The sequence below is a fragment of the Bufo bufo genome, chromosome 8, assembly GCF_905171765.1.
Source record: "Bufo bufo chromosome 8, aBufBuf1.1, whole genome shotgun sequence".
NCBI lineage: Eukaryota > Metazoa > Chordata > Amphibia > Anura > Bufonidae > Bufo > Bufo bufo.
Genome location: NC_053396.1, coordinates 194,543,338 through 194,563,847, shown reverse-complemented (window position 1 = coordinate 194,563,847; position 20,510 = coordinate 194,543,338). Strand labels below are relative to the sequence as shown.

The 20,510-nt window shown below is 39.4% G+C and overlaps 2 protein-coding genes across 2 annotated transcripts; both read left to right on the top strand.

Moving 5' to 3' along the window:
• The first annotated feature begins 647 nt into the window (after positions 1-647).
• Positions 648-3,200, top strand: LOC120978145 (interferon lambda-3-like). The gene is made up of 7 exons (XM_040406372.1): positions 648-666; positions 1,019-1,139; positions 1,781-1,970; positions 2,294-2,371; positions 2,506-2,649; positions 2,764-2,844; positions 3,111-3,200. Exons 1-7 carry the CDS (start codon positions 648-650, stop codon positions 3,198-3,200), a joined length of 723 nt encoding a protein of 240 aa, XP_040262306.1.
• A 5,193-nt stretch (positions 3,201-8,393) lies between these two features.
• LOC120978144 (interferon lambda-3-like) lies at positions 8,394-11,071 on the top strand. The gene is made up of 6 exons (XM_040406371.1): positions 8,394-8,485; positions 9,623-9,812; positions 10,141-10,218; positions 10,362-10,505; positions 10,623-10,703; positions 10,982-11,071. The coding sequence occupies exons 1-6, from the start codon at positions 8,394-8,396 to the stop codon at positions 11,069-11,071; spliced, it is 675 nt and encodes a 224-aa protein (XP_040262305.1).
• The last annotated feature ends 9,439 nt before the right edge of the window (positions 11,072-20,510 follow it).

The following is a 20,510-nucleotide window of genomic DNA, read 5'->3' as shown; positions in this document are numbered from 1 at the left end:
ATTTTCTTCAGTGCCTTGTAGAAAATGCTCATCTTTTTTTCTGTTAAGTCTTATCAGAGTCGTAGGGGCATCATAGAGGGGGTCTCCTGCTACAGCTTTTGGTCCAGCGTCCGCTGCTGGAGAAATGTCTGGCCAGATGTAACTTCCCTCAGCTGATAGCTGGAGGTTAGAGGAGCCTAAACCGATGAGACAACTGCTTTAAATCTTTCTTGATATATTTTTAGACTCCCATAGTTTTAAGGCTATGTCTGTCCATGTTTGCACATGAGAATAGCCCTTTCCATTGATGCAAGTGAGAAAAAAAAATTGAACGAACGTGGAAGGTAACCGCTTTCCACGTTTTCTGTGGACCGATAGATGGAGCAATAAAAGAAAGTGCTTCCTGTTGCTCTATTTAACCTCTTCTTGCTCTTACCATGCAGCTTAGGAGGTGTAAGTGGATCCACCTGTAATAAAGAAATGATCCTTGCTTACTTGACAGATCCCCTCGCTTCTACATCAGTTCTCCGAGAGCTGTTTACCCGGTTGCATCAATCACACCTGAAGGCTGTATCCAATCACTGGTCTCTTTGGTGCATTGCTGAGGCAAGTGATTGACTGCAGTCGCCATGTGTTGTTGACATGACATGCAGTTGTGTAAAGATATCATGACCGGAGTAGCGGCAGGTAAAGATCACTTAGTTTTCGCAGGCAGATTCTCTGTTTTGTCCAGTTTCTTCCTAAAACTGGACAACTACTTTAAAGGAATGATTCAAGACATCCACTTTCATCTCCTCTGTGTCCAGTCTTCAGTTGTCTTCAGCTGTTGACCACAGTATCACCTCCTCTTGTCTGTCCATTCATGGGACTCAAACCGATGATCTTTTCAAATTTTTTTGTAGTTTCTTCCTCTGAGTAATAACAGACACTACAGCTGGATCTTCCTCAAACCTAAACCATTGCCACTGTCATTCCCTACTCCAAAAATTTTCTTAGGTTGACCTGGCTGAAATTTTGTAGCTGAAGTTTCCTGTTACAGGCTTTGCTTCGGAAGCCATGATGATTAAAGATCTTTCACTAGATGTATTGATTTTCGAGAACTATTATACAAGAATGGCTTGTGTCTCGCCATTCATGGTGTACATGGTCTCCTGTGAAGGGTTAGAGCAGGATTTCTTGGAGCTTTACATCATTTAATGTGTATTAAACATATGATATATTGTAATGACTCCACTGAGAATATGTTCTAGTAGAGTGTGACTGCTGAGGTCTAATATAGAGGGTAAATCAAAAGTCCGGAGCCACATTTAAATGCTTAATAGGAGATTGCTCCATTACTACATATGACAGGAGAAAACCTTGTGATATACAGATATGGAGGTAGTTACTGAGTGACGGGATGATCCTCATTATGTTCAAAGCTCCTCCTGTATTAGGGGAAGGAGTTGGTCTTAAGAATCTTCTCCCAGTTACCTGACGTCTCCTTCTCACCTGTATAGTAAGGAAACTGAAAGTTGTAAAGAGTTCCCACGGCTGCCCTGTCTCCTGTCACTTGAATCCTGAACGTTAGAGAGAAGATTTCTCCACATTCTGAAAATGAAGGAATTTCTCTCCTTGAGATTGAAATATAAAAGGAGAAAGATGGGAAGACTTGAGCCACAGTTGAGATCAGCAGCAGAGAGACACAAGACAAGCGGGCAGGTGAGTGTCTTCTCATGGGTATATATACAGAACATCAGAGCTGTGGACATTTACATGATGGGTTTATGTACAATAATCATATGTATAATCTTATACACAGGTTCATAGGAAGAGAAGAAAGTCTTCAGATCGACATCAATACTCCAGGCATGGACGTCAGACTGGTGGTCTTCTGTATTCTATTTGTTGCCGTGACCGGACATCCACATAAGAGACGCTGCTTAATGTCCAGATATAAATCAGTATCTTCCACTGACATCAAGATGATCAAAGAACTGCAGAATGAACATGTAAGGGGGAAGATTGTCTTCTACTGAGAGGAGTCTGACTTATGGCTTTGGAGGTTGAGTCAATAGTCAGGAAGGAAACTTGATCCTATATTATATGTTGATAGAATGGTAGAGTTACCAACTTCATAGATGCACCCATTGATCTATTACATTCATCCATCTACCATCGGTTCCTGGCTTTTGACTCTTGACCCTCTATTAGACATCAGCAGTCACACTCTATTAGAACATATTCTTAATTAAGTCATCACAATATTTATTGTGTATAATATGTACCACACTTGATATAAAACTCCAACAAATCCTATTCTGACCCTCCACAGGAGAAGGACATTTCCACCAGTGCAATGAAATGCTACAGAAGAATGATGAGACACAAGCCATCTGTATGTGACCTAAATGTAAGTAGGCTGTCTCTTTACTTGCTCATCACTTTCTTGCACAATAATTCTCTAAAATAAAACTTTACCTCCAAATATACACAAGGAACCACTTTTATAAACCTATAAACTTTTAAACATCTTCTCTTATACAGCCTAGTGACCGTCTAATTCTGACTTTGGAGCGAGTTACAATAACCACAGAGGTTTTGGCAAATCTGGCCACATCTGATGTGCCCGACCCTGTATCACAGTCACTCATGATGTTCCTCAAGATCAGGGATGATCTTCTGATATGTGTAAGTTCGTATGGTTTTCATTGTCACTCTTTGTTTGGTTCATTATTTGATGTAGTGTTTTTGGTTCTCGACATATTGACCCATAACTTATCATTTTGTGTTTCTTTTGGTCAGAGGGAGTCATCAGAATACAGTAGCACACCTTCAGAGGAGCTGATGCAATGGCTTCACCATCTACAGTACTTTTTGGAAGAGGTAAGAGTTTGACACTGGCCAACAGATCTAACATGCACCAGATCACTCTGCCCTCCATGGTGGAGCAGAGAAATGAGCCTGGACATTTAGATTAGATGAGGTTCTACTGATGACTAGAGGGTTTCACATTATACAATGATCTAATTTCATTAAAAAGACAGAAGGAAGAAAGAGCATAGATTTCAGATAGAGATGACATGAAGGAATTTATAGTGAATGGTGAATCCACAAGGTGCCTAATAAACCCATGACTTTTTTTATTGTAGGCATCTCCACAATGTCTCCAGGATGCCGTGTTACTCAGCCTCATCTCACTAATGGTGGAAGATGTTGGGTGTTGGGCTCATGTAAAATAACTACAAAGAAGTTTTAAAGAAGATCCACAAGTCTGGAAGATTCAAGCTTTAATTGTGTAGCATCTCCCATGAAGTCAATCTTCTTCATCCTATGACTAATGGTGACTATGAAATATTGGAAAGAGAAATAAGAAAATCACTGTCCACAGATTATAAACTTCAGTCGCCACAGAAGAAGAAACTCTTCTGGAACTTCATTCTCCTCATCAATGTTTTCTGGGCTTTCTAAGAAAATATGTTTCTTTTGTCGAATATCCCTAAAAAAAGATGAATATTCTTTGATGTTTTAAAGAAGATTAATTTATATTTTATGTATTTATATAATTTATTTGAATATATTTATATCTATAATTAATTTATTTATTTTATTATATATTTGCTAATTAATTAAAATTATCATATTATTGCATTTTGTTTATTGGATTTCTTATAGATTATTTATATAAATTTTTAAGAAAAATTAAATATAAATTGTCCAACATTCATATTGATCTGATGATTATTATTTATGCCATGAAGCTTGAAGTCTCCATGTTTTTTTGAAGTGAGTTCTTTCATCCAGGCATCATCTTTTTTTCACCCCTGGATCTTAAATATATGGAACCCAGACAGTGTCATTCTACAAGCAGGACATATCATAGGTAAAGTTTATAGACCCTGGTGACGAAGAGAATGATTTCAAAGTCACCTACAAGTGGGGTTGCCTTTTATTAGGTCTTTGTAGCCATTATTGTGTCAGAGCATGGGACCACCAGGGTATCTACTCACACTTTCACATTTCCCCATCCAATCTTCCTCATCATTTGTTTTCACCTGTTAACTACATATCACCTCCTCTTTTACCTCCTTTGGAGTGCCTCAAACCAGTTATCTTTTCCGCTATTTCTGGGGTCTCCCTCTGAATAATACACCCACAGACACTTCCTGGTTGTGACTGGGAACTAAAAGTCACCCTGGAAAAAAATCTTAAAAGTGGCCCCATCTTGTAGGGGGGTCCAAATTGACAAAAGACAAAGTTGCACAAATAAGCTTTTTCAGCAATACCATAGTGCAAAATCCCATACCATCAGAACCATATAGCACAGAACAGCACAATATATTGCCCCAAAAGCTGTTCCTCCGTGATGGCCATCAGTACAGTAGATGATATTTTTTGTCCTACTCCCCCTATGGAGCAGGAAGCTTAAAGGGGCTCTCTCACTTCAGCAAATAGCATTTATTATGTAGAAAAACTTAATACAAGGCACTTACTAATGTATTGTTGTTATCCATATTGCTTTCTTTGCTGGCTGGATTCATTTTTCCATGACATTATACACTGCTCGTTTCCATGGTTATGACCACCCTGCAATCCATCAGTGGTGGTCGTGCTTGCACACTATAGAAAAATGCACCAGCCTATGTGCGCTCCCACGGTCCCGGCCACCAGAGAAGCTGTCACTTATTCCTATAGTTTACCAGCACGACCACCACTGATGGATTGCAGGGTGGTCGCAACCACGGAAACAAGCAATGCATAATGTGATGGAAAAATCAATCCAGCCAGCAAAGAAAGCAATATAGACAATCACAATACATTAGTAAGTAGCTTGTATTACCTTTCTCTACATGATAAATGCAATTTGCTAAAGCGAGCCAACCCCTTTAACCCCTTAGGGACCGGGCTCATTTTCACCTTAGGGACCAGGCCATTTTTTGCAAATCTGACCATTGTCACTTTATGTGGTGATAACTTTAAAACGCTTTGACTTATCCAAGCCATTCTTAGATTGTTTTTTCGTCACATATTGTACTTCATGACACTGGTAAAATGGAGTAAAAAAAAATCATTTTTATTTATAAAAAAAATACCAAATTTACAAAAATTTTTGAAAAATTAGCAAATTTCCAAGTTTCAATTTCTCTACTTCTATAATACATAGTAATACCTACAAAAATAGTTATTACTTTACATTCCCCATATGTCTACTTCATGTTAGGATCATTTTGGGAATGACATTTTATTTTTTGGGGGCGTTACAAGGCTTAGAAATTTTCAGAAATTTTCATAAACCCACTTTTTAAGGACCAGTTCAGATCTGAAGTCACTTTGTGAGGCTTACATAATAGAAACCACCCAAAAATGACCCCATTCTAGAAACTACACCCCTCAAGGTATTCAAAACTGATTTTACAAGCTTTATTAACCCTTTAGGCATTCCATAAGATTTAATGGAAAATGGAGATAAAATTTCAGAATATCACTTTTTTGGAAGATTTTACATTGTAATAATTTTTTTCCAGTAACAAAGCAAGGGTTAACAGCCAAACAAAACTCAACATTTATTACTCTGATTCAGCAGTTTACAGAAACACCCCATATGTGGTCGTAAACTGCTGTACGGGTACACAGCAGGGCTCAGAAGGAAAGGAATGCCATTTGGTTTTTGGAAGGCAGATTTTGCTGGATTGGTTTTTAGACACCATGTCCCATTTGAAGCCCCCTGATGCACCCCTAGAGTAGAAACTCCCAAAAAGTTACCCCATTTTGGAAACTACGGGATAAGGTGGCAGTTTTGTTGGTACTAGTTTAGGGTACATATGATTTTGGTTGCTCTATGTTACACTTTTTGTGAGGCAATGTAACAAAAAATAGAAATTCAGAAATTTCATCTCCATTTGCCATTAACTCTTGTGGAACACTTAAAGAGTTAACAAAGTTTGTAAAATCAGATTTGAATACCTTGAGGGGTAGTTTCTTAAATGGGGTCACTTTTTGAAGTTTCTACTCTAGGGTGCATCAGGGGGTCTTCAAATGGGACATGGTGTCAAAAAACCAGTCTAGCAAAAACTGCCTTCCAAAAACCATATGGCGCTCCTTCCCTTCTATGCCCTGCCGTGTGGCCATACAGCAGTTTACGAACACATATGGGGCATTTCTGTAAACTACAGAAGCAGGGCAATAAATATTGAGTTTTGTTTGGCTGTTAACCCTTGCTTTGTTACGGGAAAAAAAGGATTGAAACCGTTTTTATTTTTTATTATTTACAACGTTCATCTGACAGGTTATATTATGTCCTATTTTTATAGAGCAGGTTCTTACAGACGTGGCGATACCTAATATGTATACCTTTTTTTATTATTTAGGTTTTACACAATAATATCATTTTTGAAACTAAAAAAAAATACATGTTTTAGTGTCTCCATAGTTATTTACATTTTTTTGGGCGATTGTCTTATGTAGGGTATCATTTTTTGCGGGATGAGATGACGGTTAGATTGGCACCATTGTGGGGGGCATACGCCTTTTTGATCGCTTGGTTTTGCACTTTTAGTGACGTAAGTTGACAAAACAAATGTTTTTTTAGCACAGTTTTTATTAAATTTTTTTGACAGTGTTCACCTGAGGGGTTATGTCATATGATATTTTTATAGAGCAGGTCGTTACGGATGTGGCAATACCTAATATGTATACTTTCTTGAATTTTTTAAGTTTTACACAATAATATCATTTTTGAAACAAAAAAAAATCATGTTTTAGTGTCTCCATACTCTGAGAGTCATAGTTTTTTCAGTTTTTGGGCGATTGTCTTAGGTAGGGTATAATTTTTGTGGGATGAGATGATGGTTAGATTGGCACTATTTTGGGGGGCATACGACTTTTTGATCGCTTGCTATTACACTTTTTGTGATGTAAGGTGACAAAAAATGGCTTTTTTGACACCGTTTTTATTAATTTTTTTTTATGGTGTTCACCTCAGGGTTTAGGTCATGTGGTATTTTTATAGAGCAGGTTCTTACGGACACGGCGATACCTAATATGTCAACTTTTTTTTTTTACGTTTAACATAAAAAAGCTTTTTTGAAACAAAAAAATCATGTTTTAGTCTGAGAGACATAGTTTTTTTTATTTTTGGGCCATTGTCTCATGTAAGGGCTCATTTTTTGTGGGATGAGGTGCCGGTTTGATTGGTACTATTTTGGCGTGCATATGGCTTTTTTGATCACTTTTATTACATTTTTTGGGAAGTTAGGTGGGCAAAATTTCTATTTCATCATAGTTTTTATTTTATTTTTTTATGGCATTCACCGTGCGGGGAAAGTAACATAACATTTTTTATAGATCATGACATTACGGACGCGGTGATATCAAACATGTGTAGGGAATTTAATTTTTTTAATTTTTGATCAGTGATAAATGTGTTTTTTTTATTTTTTCACTTATTTTTACTTTTTGTTTACCCAGACTCACTTGGTTCTTGAAGATCCAGTGGGTCTGATGTCTGAATAGTACAGTAGAGTACACTATATAGTGTACTGTACTGTATTTTCACTTTACAAAGTCTGATCAGACTTCTGCTTTTAGCAGAAGTCTAATCAGCACCATGGACAGCAGGAAGCCTGTGAAGGCACTCAGTTGCCATGGTAACCATCACTCGCTGCCACAACAGAGCAGTGGGTGATAGGGAGGGAGTGGGGCCCCCTCCCTCTCCCATCGGGGGCTGAAAAGGCACAGCAGACCCTGATGGCAGAGGAAGGGAGCTACCTCACTGTTAACTTCTTCCATACAGAGGTCCCTACGGACCGCGGCATGGAAGGGGTTAAATGGCTGACATCTGTGCCAACACAGATGTCAAGCAGAGTGTCAGCAATGTGCTGACAGTTTGCTAAAACCGCTCGGCCATCCTGAGAAAGGGGGCGGGCGGATGTCGTATTGGGAAAATTCCCTGTAAGGTCTATGGCCAATCCCTTCTGGACACTACAGCCGGCTTTTCCACAACCCAGATCACCACAGCTCTCATTCCCTAGCCCAGCAATTCTCAACAGGTGGACTAGGCTGTTGTAGATGCAGAGGTGTCTGTCTTAGGTTTTGTTTCGGACGCTATCATGATTTTATTCTATTTTTTGTATCATCTATCCATGGGAAACATAATAGAATACTGTTTGGGCAGGACAGTAAAATAACAGATGCCACAGATGGAAAACTGGAATCCTGCTGGTATAGAGTGGTGACATTACATGTTTTATTATTTTCGGTGCACACGATCCATATCACAGATAAAAAAAAACTTTGATTACTCCATGTACAGAGCAGTGAGATATTTAATTTTATGTGTGGATGGTTTTGGTGTTTGGTCATTGGTCATAGTAAATCCTTAGCGACGAGTTCATTGGCATCCTGGAGATGCTCTGGAGAAACCTCATCTATTGTATATGTCGAGAGTAATTTCTCAGCTCCATCATGGAGGACAGAATGATATTGGTTCATGTTACCGCTGTAGATCAGAGTCGGACTCTTCCATAAAGTGCTAGAGATGATGCAGCCATGGCTTCATCTACTCAGAAGGTGTTTTCCTGTGTCTTTGTGATTTTCAGTAAAAACTAGAAATATAAGATGATGATAAATTAAGAGTCAATATGTCGCGTACCACAACCAAAACATTAAATCATGAACCATGCAAGCAATGACATGATAGACTTACACAGATCAGAAGATCATCTCTGATCTTGAGGAACATCATGAGTGACTGTGAGGGTCAGGTACAATAGATGTGGACAGATTTGCCAGAATGTCCTAAGTCAGAACCAGAAGGTCACTGGGCTGTAAATTGTAAGATGTTGAAAAGATATGTTCCTGAAGATGCATCTTAAAAGGTGTAGGGAAGATTTTAGAAGTCTATTATTTAAGAAAGTGATGACCAAGTGAAGAGACTGCCAGATATGAACTTACCTTTAGGTCATATACAGACGGCTTGTGTCTCATCATTCTTCTGTAGTATTTCATTGCACTGCTGGACATGGTCTTCTTCTGTGGAGGGACGGTGCAAGAGTTTTGCAGCTTTACATTACTTAATATACATTACACATTCAGTATAAATGACTTAATTTAGTATATGATCAAGAAGAGTGTGACTGCTGATGTCTAATATAGAGAGTGAAGAAAAGTCAGGAACTGCATGCAGATTATTCACTAATGATCCTCCAGTAATACAGGAATCACTGCTATCTACAGATATCGCATGTAGTGGTAGAGAGCTAGTTACTGAGTGACAGGAGTATCGTTATTATGTACATAGCTCCTCCTGTATTAGGGGAAAGATTTTTCTGAGTGTTAGAAGTCTCCTCCCAGTTACCTGACATCTCCTTCTCACCTGTATACTAAGGAAACTGAAAGCTCTAAGGAGTTTCCATGGCTTCTGTCACTTGAATTCTGAACGTTGGAGAGATTTCTCCACAACATGAAAATTAAGGAATTTCTCTCTTGGAGAGTGAAATATAAAAGGAGAAAGATGGGAGGACTTGAGCCATTGCTGAGAACAGGAGCAGAGAGACACAAGACAACTGTGCAGGTGAGTGTCTTCCTGAGCATCAGAGCTGTGAACATTTACATGATGGATTTATGTACAATAATCATGTTGTATGTGATAATATCTTCTACACAGGTTAATAGGAAGAGAAGAAAGTCTCAATATCAGCACCAATACTCCAGGCATGGACATTAGACTGGTGGTCTTCTGTATTCTACTTGTGGCAGTGACCGCTCATCCACACAAGAGACGCTGCTCGATGTCCAGATATAAGTCAGCATCTTCTGCTGACATCAAGATAATCAGACAACTGCAGAATGAACATGTAAGGAGGACTATTGTCTTCTACTGAGAGGAGTCTGATTCATGATTATGGAAGTTGAGTCAATAGTCAGGAAGGAAACCAAATCTACAAGATAATTGATCCAGTTTTTCCATTATATTGACAGAATGGTAGAGTTATTAACTTCATAGCTGCACCCATTGATCTAGTACATTCATCCATCTCCATGCAGTTCCTTACTTTTGATTTACCCTCTATATCAGAAGTCGCACTCTACTAGAGCATATTTTCAATTAAGTAATTACAATATATGATATGTGTAATACACATTACATGATGTTCCAATAAATCATGTTCTGACCATTCACAGGAAAAAAACATGTCCACCAGTGCAATTAAATGCTACAGAAGAATGATTAGACACAAGCCGTCTGTATGTGACTTAAAGGTAAGTACACATCTGGCTGTCTCTTCTCTTGCTCACCAATTTCTTATGTTATATTCTCTAAATGTTATCCACTTTAACGCAAAAGATACACAAGCAAGTACTTTTAGGAACCTAAAACTCTTTCAACATCATCCCTTCTACAGCCCAGTGATCGTCTAATTCTGACCTTGGAGCGATTTACAATAACCACAGAGGTTCTGGTAAATCTGTCCACGTCTGAATTGTCTGACCCTGTATCCCAGTCACTCATGATGTTCCTCAAGATCAGGGATGATCTTCTGATCTGTGTAAGTCCATATGGTTTTGATGGTCACTCTTTGCTTGGTTCACGATTTGACATTACGGTTCTGTTTCTGGACATTTTGACCCATATCTTTTCATTATCTTGTGTTTCTCTTGTTCAGAGGGAGTCACCAGGACACAGTAAAACACCTTCTGAGGAGCTGACGCCATGGCTGCACCATTTTCAGCACTTTGTAGAAGAGGTAAGTCTGACACTGGCCAACAGTTGTGACATGCACCAATATCATCCTGTCCTCCATGGTGAAGCAGAACAATGAGCCTGGACATATAGAGTAGATGAGGTTCTACTGATGACCAGAGGGCTTCACATTATACAGTGATCTAATTTAATTAAAAAGACAGAATAAAGAAGGAACATACTGTTGATGGCAGACATAAGAGATGACATGAAGCTGAGGAATTTATAGTTAAAGGTGAATCTACAACATGCCTTATAAATTCTTTACTTATTGTATTGTAGGCTTCTCCACAATGTCTCCAGGACGCCGTGTTACTCAGCCTCATCTCACTAATGGTGGAAGATGTTGGGTGTTGGGCTCATGGTAAATAACTATAAAGAAGCTTTAAAGATCCAAACATCTAGAGGATTTAATTTCCTAGCTTGAATTTTGTAGCATCCTCATGTCAAGTCAATATTCTTCATTCTGTGACTAATGGGGACTAGGAAATATTGGAAATAGAAAGAAGAAAATCACTTTCCATGGATTTTAAACCTCAGCCGCCACGTAAAAATAAACTCTTCTGGAACTTCATTCTCCTCATTAATGTTTTCTGGGCCTCTTAAGAAAGTATTTTTCTCATGTTGAATTTCCCTAAAGAAAGATGATATTCTTTTATGTTTTTAAGAAGATCAATTTATATTTTATGCATTTATAAAATGTACTAGAATATATTTTTATATGTCTATAATTAATATATTTAATTTATTTATTTATTAATATTCTTTGATATTTTCAAGAATATTAATTTGTTTCATATATTTATATAATTTATTAGAATATTTTTTTATATCAATAATCAATATCTTTATTTTATTACAAACTTGCTAATAAATGTGTATTAATTTATCATTGCATTTTATTTATTGGATTTCTTATGTATTCTTTATGTGAATTTCAAAGAAATGGTAAAATAAAAATTGCCCAACATTAATACTGATCTTCTGATGATCATTACTGGTGCCATGAAGCTTGAAGGTACCATGGTTTCTTGAAATGAGGTCTTTCTTCCAGGCATCACCTTTTTTCATCCCTGGATCTTAAACATGTGGATCCCAGATAGTGTCTTTGTACATGTAGGACATAACATCAGTAAAACCTAATAGACCATGGTGACAAAGTGAATGACTGCAAAGTCACCTCCAAGTGGGGTTGTCTTTTGTTAGATCTTTGAGGCCATTGTTTTGTGAGAGCGTGGGACCATCAGGGGATCCTCTATATTCACTATTTCTGGGGTCTCCCTCTAAATCATACACCCACAGACATTTCCTTTGGTGGACTAGGAACTGAAAGTGGCCCTGGAAAAAATCCTAAAAAGGGCCCCATGTTGTAGGGGGTCCAAATTGACAGAAGGCAGAGAAACACAAATAAGCTTCTTCAGCAATACCATAGTGCAAAATACCATACCATCAGAACCATATAGCACAGAACAGCATAATATATTGCCCCAAAAGCTGTCCCTCTGTGATGGCCATCAATACAGTAGATGCTATTTTTTGTCCTTTGTCCATATGGAGCAGGGGGGCTTAAGAGGTAAGATGGCCAGAGCAGTTGAATTCAGGGGGGCATGTGTGGTCGCTGGCCGGGTACATGAGAACCTGATTCTTGCAGAGTTAATTGGTGCCGAAAACTACAGTCGGCTCTTCCACAACCCAGATCACCAACGCTCTCATTCCCTAGCCCAGCAATTTTCAACAGGTGGACTAGGCTGTTAGGTTGTAGATGCAGAGGTGTCTGACTTAGGTTTTGTTTCTGTACCTGATTTTCGCAGAGTTATTTACTGCTGAAAGCTCATTGTATACCCGGTCAGTGGCAGAGATGGGGGCTTGGGTGGCCCCCTGGGCATTGGTCCACCGGAAATTTCCCTGTAAGGTCTATGGCCCTACAGCCGGCTCTTCCACAACCCTGATCACCACCCCTCTCATTCCCTAGCCCAGAAATTCTGTTGTCAACAGGTGGACTAGGCTGATGGGTTGTAGATTCAGAGGTATCTGTCCCAGGTTTTGTTTCGGACGCTATCATGATTTTATTCTATTATTTGTATCATCTATCCATGGGAAATATACTGGAATACTCTTATTCAGGATAGTTAAATAACACACCACAGATGGAAAACTGGAGTACTGCATGTACAGAGTGTTGACATTTACATGTTTTATTATAAATTTTCAGTGCACACGATCCATATCACAGATAAAACAACTTGGAGTATTCTTTGAACAGAGCAATGAGATTATATTTAGTGTCCTGTGTAAATGGTTTTAGTGTTTGGACATAGTAAATCCTTAGTGATGCATCCACTGGCATCCTGGAGATGCTGTGGAGAAACCCCATCTACTGTATATGTCCACAGTAATTTCTCTGCTCCATCATGGAGGACGGGATGATATTAGTACTGGTTACTTCTGTAGATCCGTGTCGGACCCATACCACTTCTAAGTGCTGGAGATGGGGCATCCATGGCTTCAGATCTTCAGAATGTGTTTCCCTGTGTCCTAGTGTTTTCCAATGAACGCTAGAAATGCAAGATAATATTTACTAGAACCAAAACTTGAAATCATAGACCATGGAAGCAATGGACATGTGGCGAAACCAACCTCACCACTGGGTGCTGGAGAAGCCTGGTTGCCAGTCTCTTGCCCCAGGATTATAGGCCCTCTCATCAGCCCATGCTAAACTTAAACCCCATGGCGATTTGACTGTATTTGTGGCATCTGAGCGCTGTTCGGATATATTGAGCGCTCAGATCCAAGCCATCTGGGGATAAGTTGAATGTGCGGGTTCTGTTCAGTTTGATAGGAGTTATGTATTTTGTGTAGTTTTGCTGTTGTGAATATAGGTATTTTCTGTACCTAGTTGGCTTACCACACCCAGTTAAGCCATTTATCTCAAACAGCCTAACTCTGTAAAAACTGGTTTTGGGCAGAAAAGCCATTCTTCCTTTGTTCACAAAGGACTTTTACTAACTTTTTAACCCCTGGTCTAATTCGTGCCATTTTTGGATATGTTAAATGTCTGTGTTTACTGTAATGGTTATGACATTGTATATTTGAATAGTGATTTCTGTCCTATTGTTCCCACGTGTGTATTGGCGATTTCCCTTTGTCCTGAGAGATAATTGAATTACTCCCCAATTGTCTCCAGGACAGAAGACATTGTATAAAACTGTGTATTATCCTGCCTGTGATAATTACATTAACCTATTGTGTAAGGTAATTGTATCACAGGCAGAGGGGAGGATTTTGTGTGGGAGTGTCTGAGTGTATTGTACGTGTTTACTGGTTGTCTTACAAAACCCTGTGGGTGGTACTAATTTGTAACAATGTTATATAAGAACAATAAACACACAGCTCTGGCTGTCCACTGCTTTCCCCTCAACACGGAGCTTGGTCTCGTTCTTGGGGGGATTCACTGTGTGCTGTTAGAGACTGATTGCTAGGAGTGTAAGCCGCTTGGGTGCGTTTCCTATTCGTCTGCTAGCAGCTATTCGTGAGGTTCCGTTCGGGAGTTTGGAGCATTCCCCTGTATGCCGTTACAGGACATAATAGCCATTAGGTCACATGCAGACGGCTTGTCTCATCATTCTTCAGTAGTATATCTTTGCACTGGTGGACATGTTCTTCTCCTGTAGGGGGAGAGAGCAGAAGTTTTTAAGCTTTACATTACCCCATATACATTACACATTCAGTATAAATGATTTAATTTAGTATATGCTGAAGTAGAGTGTGACACTCATGATATTCCTCAAAATCATGGATGATCTTCTGAACTGTGTACGTCCATATGGTCCTCATGTTCATTGTTTGAATGGTTCACGTTTTGATGTTTTGGTTCTGGTACGGGACATATTGACCCATAATATCATCATCTTGTATTTCTCATGTTCAGAGGGAATCACCAGGACACAGTAAAACACATTCTGAGGAGCTGAAGCCATGGCTGCACCATCTCCAGCACTTTGTGGAAGAGGTAAGAGTCCTACACTGGACTACAGGTGTGACGTGCACTAATATCATCCTGTCCTTCATGGTGGAGCAGAAAAATGAGCCTGGACACATAGAGTAGATGAGGTTCTACTGATTAAGTCTTCACATTATGCAATGAACTAATTTCATTGAAAAGACAGAAGGAAGAAAGAACATAGATGGCAGATAGAGGAGATGACATGAAGATGAGGAATTTATAGTTAATGGTGAATCCTCAACATGCCTAACAACCCTTTACTTATTTTATTGTAGGCATTTCCAATGTCTCCAGGACACCGTGTTACTATCAAAGAAAGTAGCAGTCTGGTAACTCTCCTGTAGTAAAGTCCAAATCCCTATACAGGGCTTAAAGGCTGAATACCAGGGGACCCCCCGAATAATGTCCTTACGCTTAGCCCAAACCATTGATCTGTAACAGCTAAAATACAATTTTTAGGAATGATCCAATAGGGTGAAAGCTGTTTACATCCCTATGTCTTTAGTGATAATGAAAAACAATGAAAATGTGTGGAAAAGGGCTGAACGCCCTAGAAGGTCTTCTTCCAGACATCAACCTTGGTTCACCCCTCAATCTTAAACATCAGTAAAATGTAGTCAATGGAGAACATTCAAAACAAGGTAATGTTACCAGTGGGGTTCCACAGGGATCTGTACTGGGACCAATTTTGTTTAATATCTTCATAAGTGATATTGCAAAAGGCCTCGATGGTAAGGTTTGTCTTTTTGCTGATGACACAAAGATATGTAACAGGGTTGATGTTCCTGGAGGAAAACGCCAAATGGAAAAGGATTTAGGAAAACTAGAAGAATGGTCAGAACTCTGGCAACTGAAATTTAATGTGGATAAGTGCAAGATAATGCACCTGGGGCGTAAAAACCCAAGGGCAGAATATAGAATATTTGACACAGTCCTGATCTCAGTATCTGAGGAAAGGGATTTAGGAGTAATTATTTCAGAAGACTTAAAGGTGGGAAGACAATGTAATAGAGCAGCACGAAATGCCAGCAGAATGCTTGGATGTATAGGGAGAGGTATAAGCAGTAGAAAGAGTGAAGTGCTTATGCCGCTGTACAGAACACTGGTGAGACCTCACTTGGAGTATTGTGCGCAGTACTGGAGGCCATATCTCCAGAAGGATATAGATACTCTAGAGAGAGTTCAGAGAAGAGCTACTAAACTAGTACATGGATTGCAGGATAAAACTTACCAGGAAAGGTTAAAGGACCTTAACATGTATAGCTTGGAAGAAAGAAGAGACAGAGGGGATATGATAGAAACTTTTAAATACATAAAGGGAATCAACTCGGTAAAGGAGGAGATCATATTTAAAAGAAGAAAAACTACCACAAGAGGACACCGTTTTAAATTAGAGGGGCAAAGGTTTAAAAGTAATATAAGGAAGTATTACTTTACTGAGAGAGTAGTGGATGCATGGAATAGCCTTCCTGCAGAAGTGGTAGCTGCAAATACAGTGAAGGGGTTTAAGCATGCATGGGATAGGCATAAGGCTATCCTTCATATAAGATAGGGCCAGGGACTATTAATAGGATTCAGATATATTGGGCAGACTAGATGGGCCAAATGGTTCTTATCTGCCGACACATTCTATGTTTCTATGTTTCTATGTTTCTAGGTTATCTGTGAATCATCGCATAAGATATAGGCTTTGATGTTAAGTGACTGGCCCCAAAGTCACCTCCAGGTAGCATTGTCTTCTGCTGGATCTATAGGGCCATTATTGTGTCAGAGCATGGGAACACTGGGGCATCCTATGATCAGGTTGCCCTTTTTTTTATATAACAAAGGAATCCAGCTCACTTGTAGTTGTTATCCTAATGTTAAACCCTTGGTGCGTGGAAAATGTTGGTCAGACATCAAAGCTTGTAATAGAGAAAGTGGATCCAGCACCATAAATACTTGAGTGAAGGTTTCTCTATTTCCAGCAGTGAATATTACAGTGATAATAAAGCACGTCCTTGTCACTTCCCTCTTTAGTCTACGCGTTTCGAACAAGCAATGTTCTTACTCATGACTATCAACTCACCCATATAACCAACATACAGTTGCAAGAAAAAGAATGTGAACCCTTTGGAATGATATGGATTTCTGCACAAATTGGTCATAAAATGTGATCTGATCTTCATCTAAGTCACAACAATAGACAATCACAGTCTGCTTGAACTAATAACACACAAATAATTAAATGTTACCATGTTTTTATTGAACACACCATGTAAACATTCACAGAGCAGGTGGAAAAAGTATGTGAACCCCTAGACTAATGACATCTCCAAAAGCTAATTGGAGTGAGGTGTCAGTCCAATCAATAAGATGAGATTGGAGGTGTTGGTTACAGCTGCCCTGCCCTATAAAAACACGCACCTGTTCTGGGTTTGCTTTTCACAAGAAGCATTGCCTGATGTGATTGAGACCTCGCACAAAAGAGCTCTCAGAAGACCTACGATTAAGAATTGTTGACTTGTATAAAGTTGGAAATGGTTATAAAAGTATCTCCAAAAGCCTTGCTTTTCATCAGTCCACAGTAAGACAAATTGTCTATAAATGGAGAAAGTTCAGCACTGCTGCTACTCTCCCTAGCAGTGGCCGTCCTGTAAAAATGACTGCCAGAGCACAGCGCAGACTGCTCAATGAGATGAAGCAGAATCCTAGAGTGTCAGCTAAAGACTTAAAAAAGTCTCTGGCATATGCTAACATCCCTGTTAGCGAATCTACGATACGTAAAACACTAAACAAGAATGGATTTCATGGGAGGATACCACAGAGGAAGGCACTGCTGTACAAAAAAAACATTGCTGCACGTTTACAGTTTGCACAAGAGCACCTGGATGTTCCACAGCAGTACTGGCAAAATATTCTGTGGACAGATGAAACCAAAGTTGAGTTGTTTGGAAGAAACACACAACACTATGTGTGGAGAAAAAGAGGCACAGCACACCAACATCAAAACCTCATCCCAACTGTGAAGTATGGTGGTGGGGGCATCATGGTTTGGGGCTGCTTTGCTGCGTCAGGGCTTGGACGGATTGCTATCATCAAAGGAAAAATGAATTCCCAAGTTTATCAAGACATTTTGCAGGAGATCTTAAGGCCATCTTTCCACCAGCTGAAGCTCAATAAAAGATGGGTGTTGCAACAGGACAACGACCCAAAGCATAGAAGTAAATCAACAACAAAATGGCTTAAACAGAAATAAATACGCCTTCTGGAGTGGCCCAGTCAGAGTCCTGACCTCAACCCGATTGAGATGCTGTGGCATGACCTCAAGAAAGCGATTCACACCAGACATCCCAAGAATATTGCTGAACTGAAACAGTTCTGTAAAGAGGAATGGTCAATAATTACTCATGACCGTTGTGCACATCTGATCTGCAACTACAGGAAATGTTTGGTTGAAGTTATTGCTGCCGAAGGAGGTTCAACCAGTTATTAAATCCAAGGGTTCACATACTTTTTCCACCTGCACTGTGGATGTTTACATGGGGTGTTCAATAAAAACATGGTAACATTTAATTCTTTGTGTGTTATTAGTTTAAGCAGACTGTGATTGTCTATTGTTGTGATTTAGATGAAGATCAGATCACATTTTATGACCAATTTGTGCAGAAATCCATATCATTCCAAAGGGTTCACATACTTTTTCTTGCAACTGTATATAAAAGGTCAGTTCCTTCCTCCCACACATACAAGGATAAGGGAAAAAAATTAATGTCTGCATACTAATTTAATTAGTTGGGGGTGGGTCACTTAGCTAACTTTGTTTTCAGTGAGCAAATACATCAAACTTTATAAAATTATATGTACATAACATATAACCTGAACATGTGTGGGGGATAAAAGACACTGGATAACATAATAGATGCAACATGGCTGAACTCACCAAAAAATCTTCCAAATTAAGAAAAAAATATTAAGAAAAAACATCCAGAAACTGTTGTATACAAAAACCGCAGTGTCTGGACATCCACCATTACTACCAGGTTATTTTGGATATGACATAAATAATAGATTAAAAGCAAAAGTAGAATACATACATAAGGCGAATGCAGCTATAAAACAACACCAGGAATTGCGGACTACTATGATGATCAATAAATATGCATCAACTCTTTTTTTAAAATTCAGGCCCGCAGGATGTCTGGTGTTTAACCTGAAAATCCAGAACGCTTCTCCCTGGGCAATTAACCTTTTCAGGTCTCCTCCTCTCTTTGGAGTGAAAACACGTTCAATGGCATACGCTGAAAACATATTCAAGCTTCTCTCATGTGCTGTAATAAAATGTCTCTCTGCATTGGAGATGTTTGTGTACGCAGGGTTTGTAATATAGTTTAAGTGTTCCGGTGTTACCTAGCTAATATTACCATGTCATATTGGGAGGAGCACTACATCTATAGCAATGACAATCCTTTTTTGGGAGAGATTGAGTGGTATGGCAGGTACATCGACGATCTGCTCATTATTTGGGCCGCCGATGTATCTGCCATACCCTCATTTCTAAAATACTTGAATGACAATCCCTATGGCCTGTGTTTTGTGTGTTCACACAATGCGGTTACAATTGATTACCTGGACTTGACCTTAACAGGTGTGTCAAACCAGAATATACAAACTAAAACTATCAATAGCAGGCAATACGATACTCAGAGCAAACAGTCACCATCCGCCTCACGCGATTAAATCCATACCCGTTGGAGAATTTATTAGTGCGAGAAGGAATTGTAGTGAGGATTATTTGTTTTCAAAATGAGAGTGAGACTATTAACATGCGGCTCAAAGCCAGAGGCTGTCCACACTGGATGGTCATTAGAGCACAAGCAATAGCACAGAGAAAAAATCTCAGGGATTTGCTATTTAAAAACACTATGAATAAAGATAAAAATAAACAATTGCCCCCGCTAGTCCTCACTTACAGCAACCAATTCTCTCTAATACAACAAGCAGTTTCTAAACGCATGTCACTGCTTTATGAGGAGGAGACATTATATGGATTGCTGAGAGCCGGACATAGAGTGGTCTCAAGACGTCCCCCTTGTCTTGCGACCTCTCTGTCTCCCTCTCTTTTCACTTGCAATTCCAAAGGCAATACTACTCAAACGTGGCTGAAATATGTTGGATTCACACGATGCGGTAGTAATCCGAGCAGAGCCTGCAGCTTTGTAGTCCCTAAAAATTAATTTCATGATTCTGCCAGCGTTAACCACTTCCCATCAAGTCTTATATTAATTGTAAATCTACGGGGGTGGTATATGTGATAGAATGCAGGGAATGCAAGGTATTATATGTAGGATGTACAACGAGGAAATTTAAATCCAGACTCCTGGAACACTTAAACTATATTACAAACCCTGCGTACACAAACATCTCCAATGCAGAGAGACATTTTATTACAGCACATGAGAGAAGCTTGAATATGTTTTCAGCGTATGCCATTGAACGTGTTTTCACTCCAAAGAGAGGAGGAGACCTGAAGAGGTTAATTGCCCAGAGAGAAGAAGCGTTCTGGATTTTCAGGTTAAAGAGGACCTTTCACCGATTCTTACCCTATGAACTAACTATACAGATATGTAGAGCGGCGCCCGGGGATCTCACTGCACTTACTATTATCCCCGGGCGCCGCTCCGTTCTCCCGCTATGCCCTCCGGTATCTCCGCTCACTAAGTTATAGTAGGCGGAGATACCAGTCCCTAAGTTATGGTAGGCGGAGTCTGCCCTAGCGCTGGCCAATCGCAGCGCAGAGCTCACAGCCTGGGAGGTTATTTTCTCCCA

Bases quoted from the DNA above. Each gene is read 5' to 3' on its own strand.
- LOC120978145 (XM_040406372.1), top strand. The intron at 1,971-2,293 runs GTAAGGGGGAAG...GACCCTCCACAG, and splicing joins AAGAACTGCAGAATGAACAT to GAGAAGGACATTTCCACCAG. The intron at 2,845-3,110 runs GTAAGAGTTTGA...TTTTTATTGTAG, and splicing joins TACAGTACTTTTTGGAAGAG to GCATCTCCACAATGTCTCCA.
- LOC120978144 (XM_040406371.1), top strand. From the start codon at position 8,394: ATGTCGAGAGTAATTTCTCAGCTCCATCATGGAGGACAGAATGATATT. The intron at 8,486-9,622 runs GTGCTAGAGATG...TCTTCTACACAG, and splicing joins GAGTCGGACTCTTCCATAAA to GTTAATAGGAAGAGAAGAAA. The intron at 9,813-10,140 runs GTAAGGAGGACT...GACCATTCACAG, and splicing joins GACAACTGCAGAATGAACAT to GAAAAAAACATGTCCACCAG.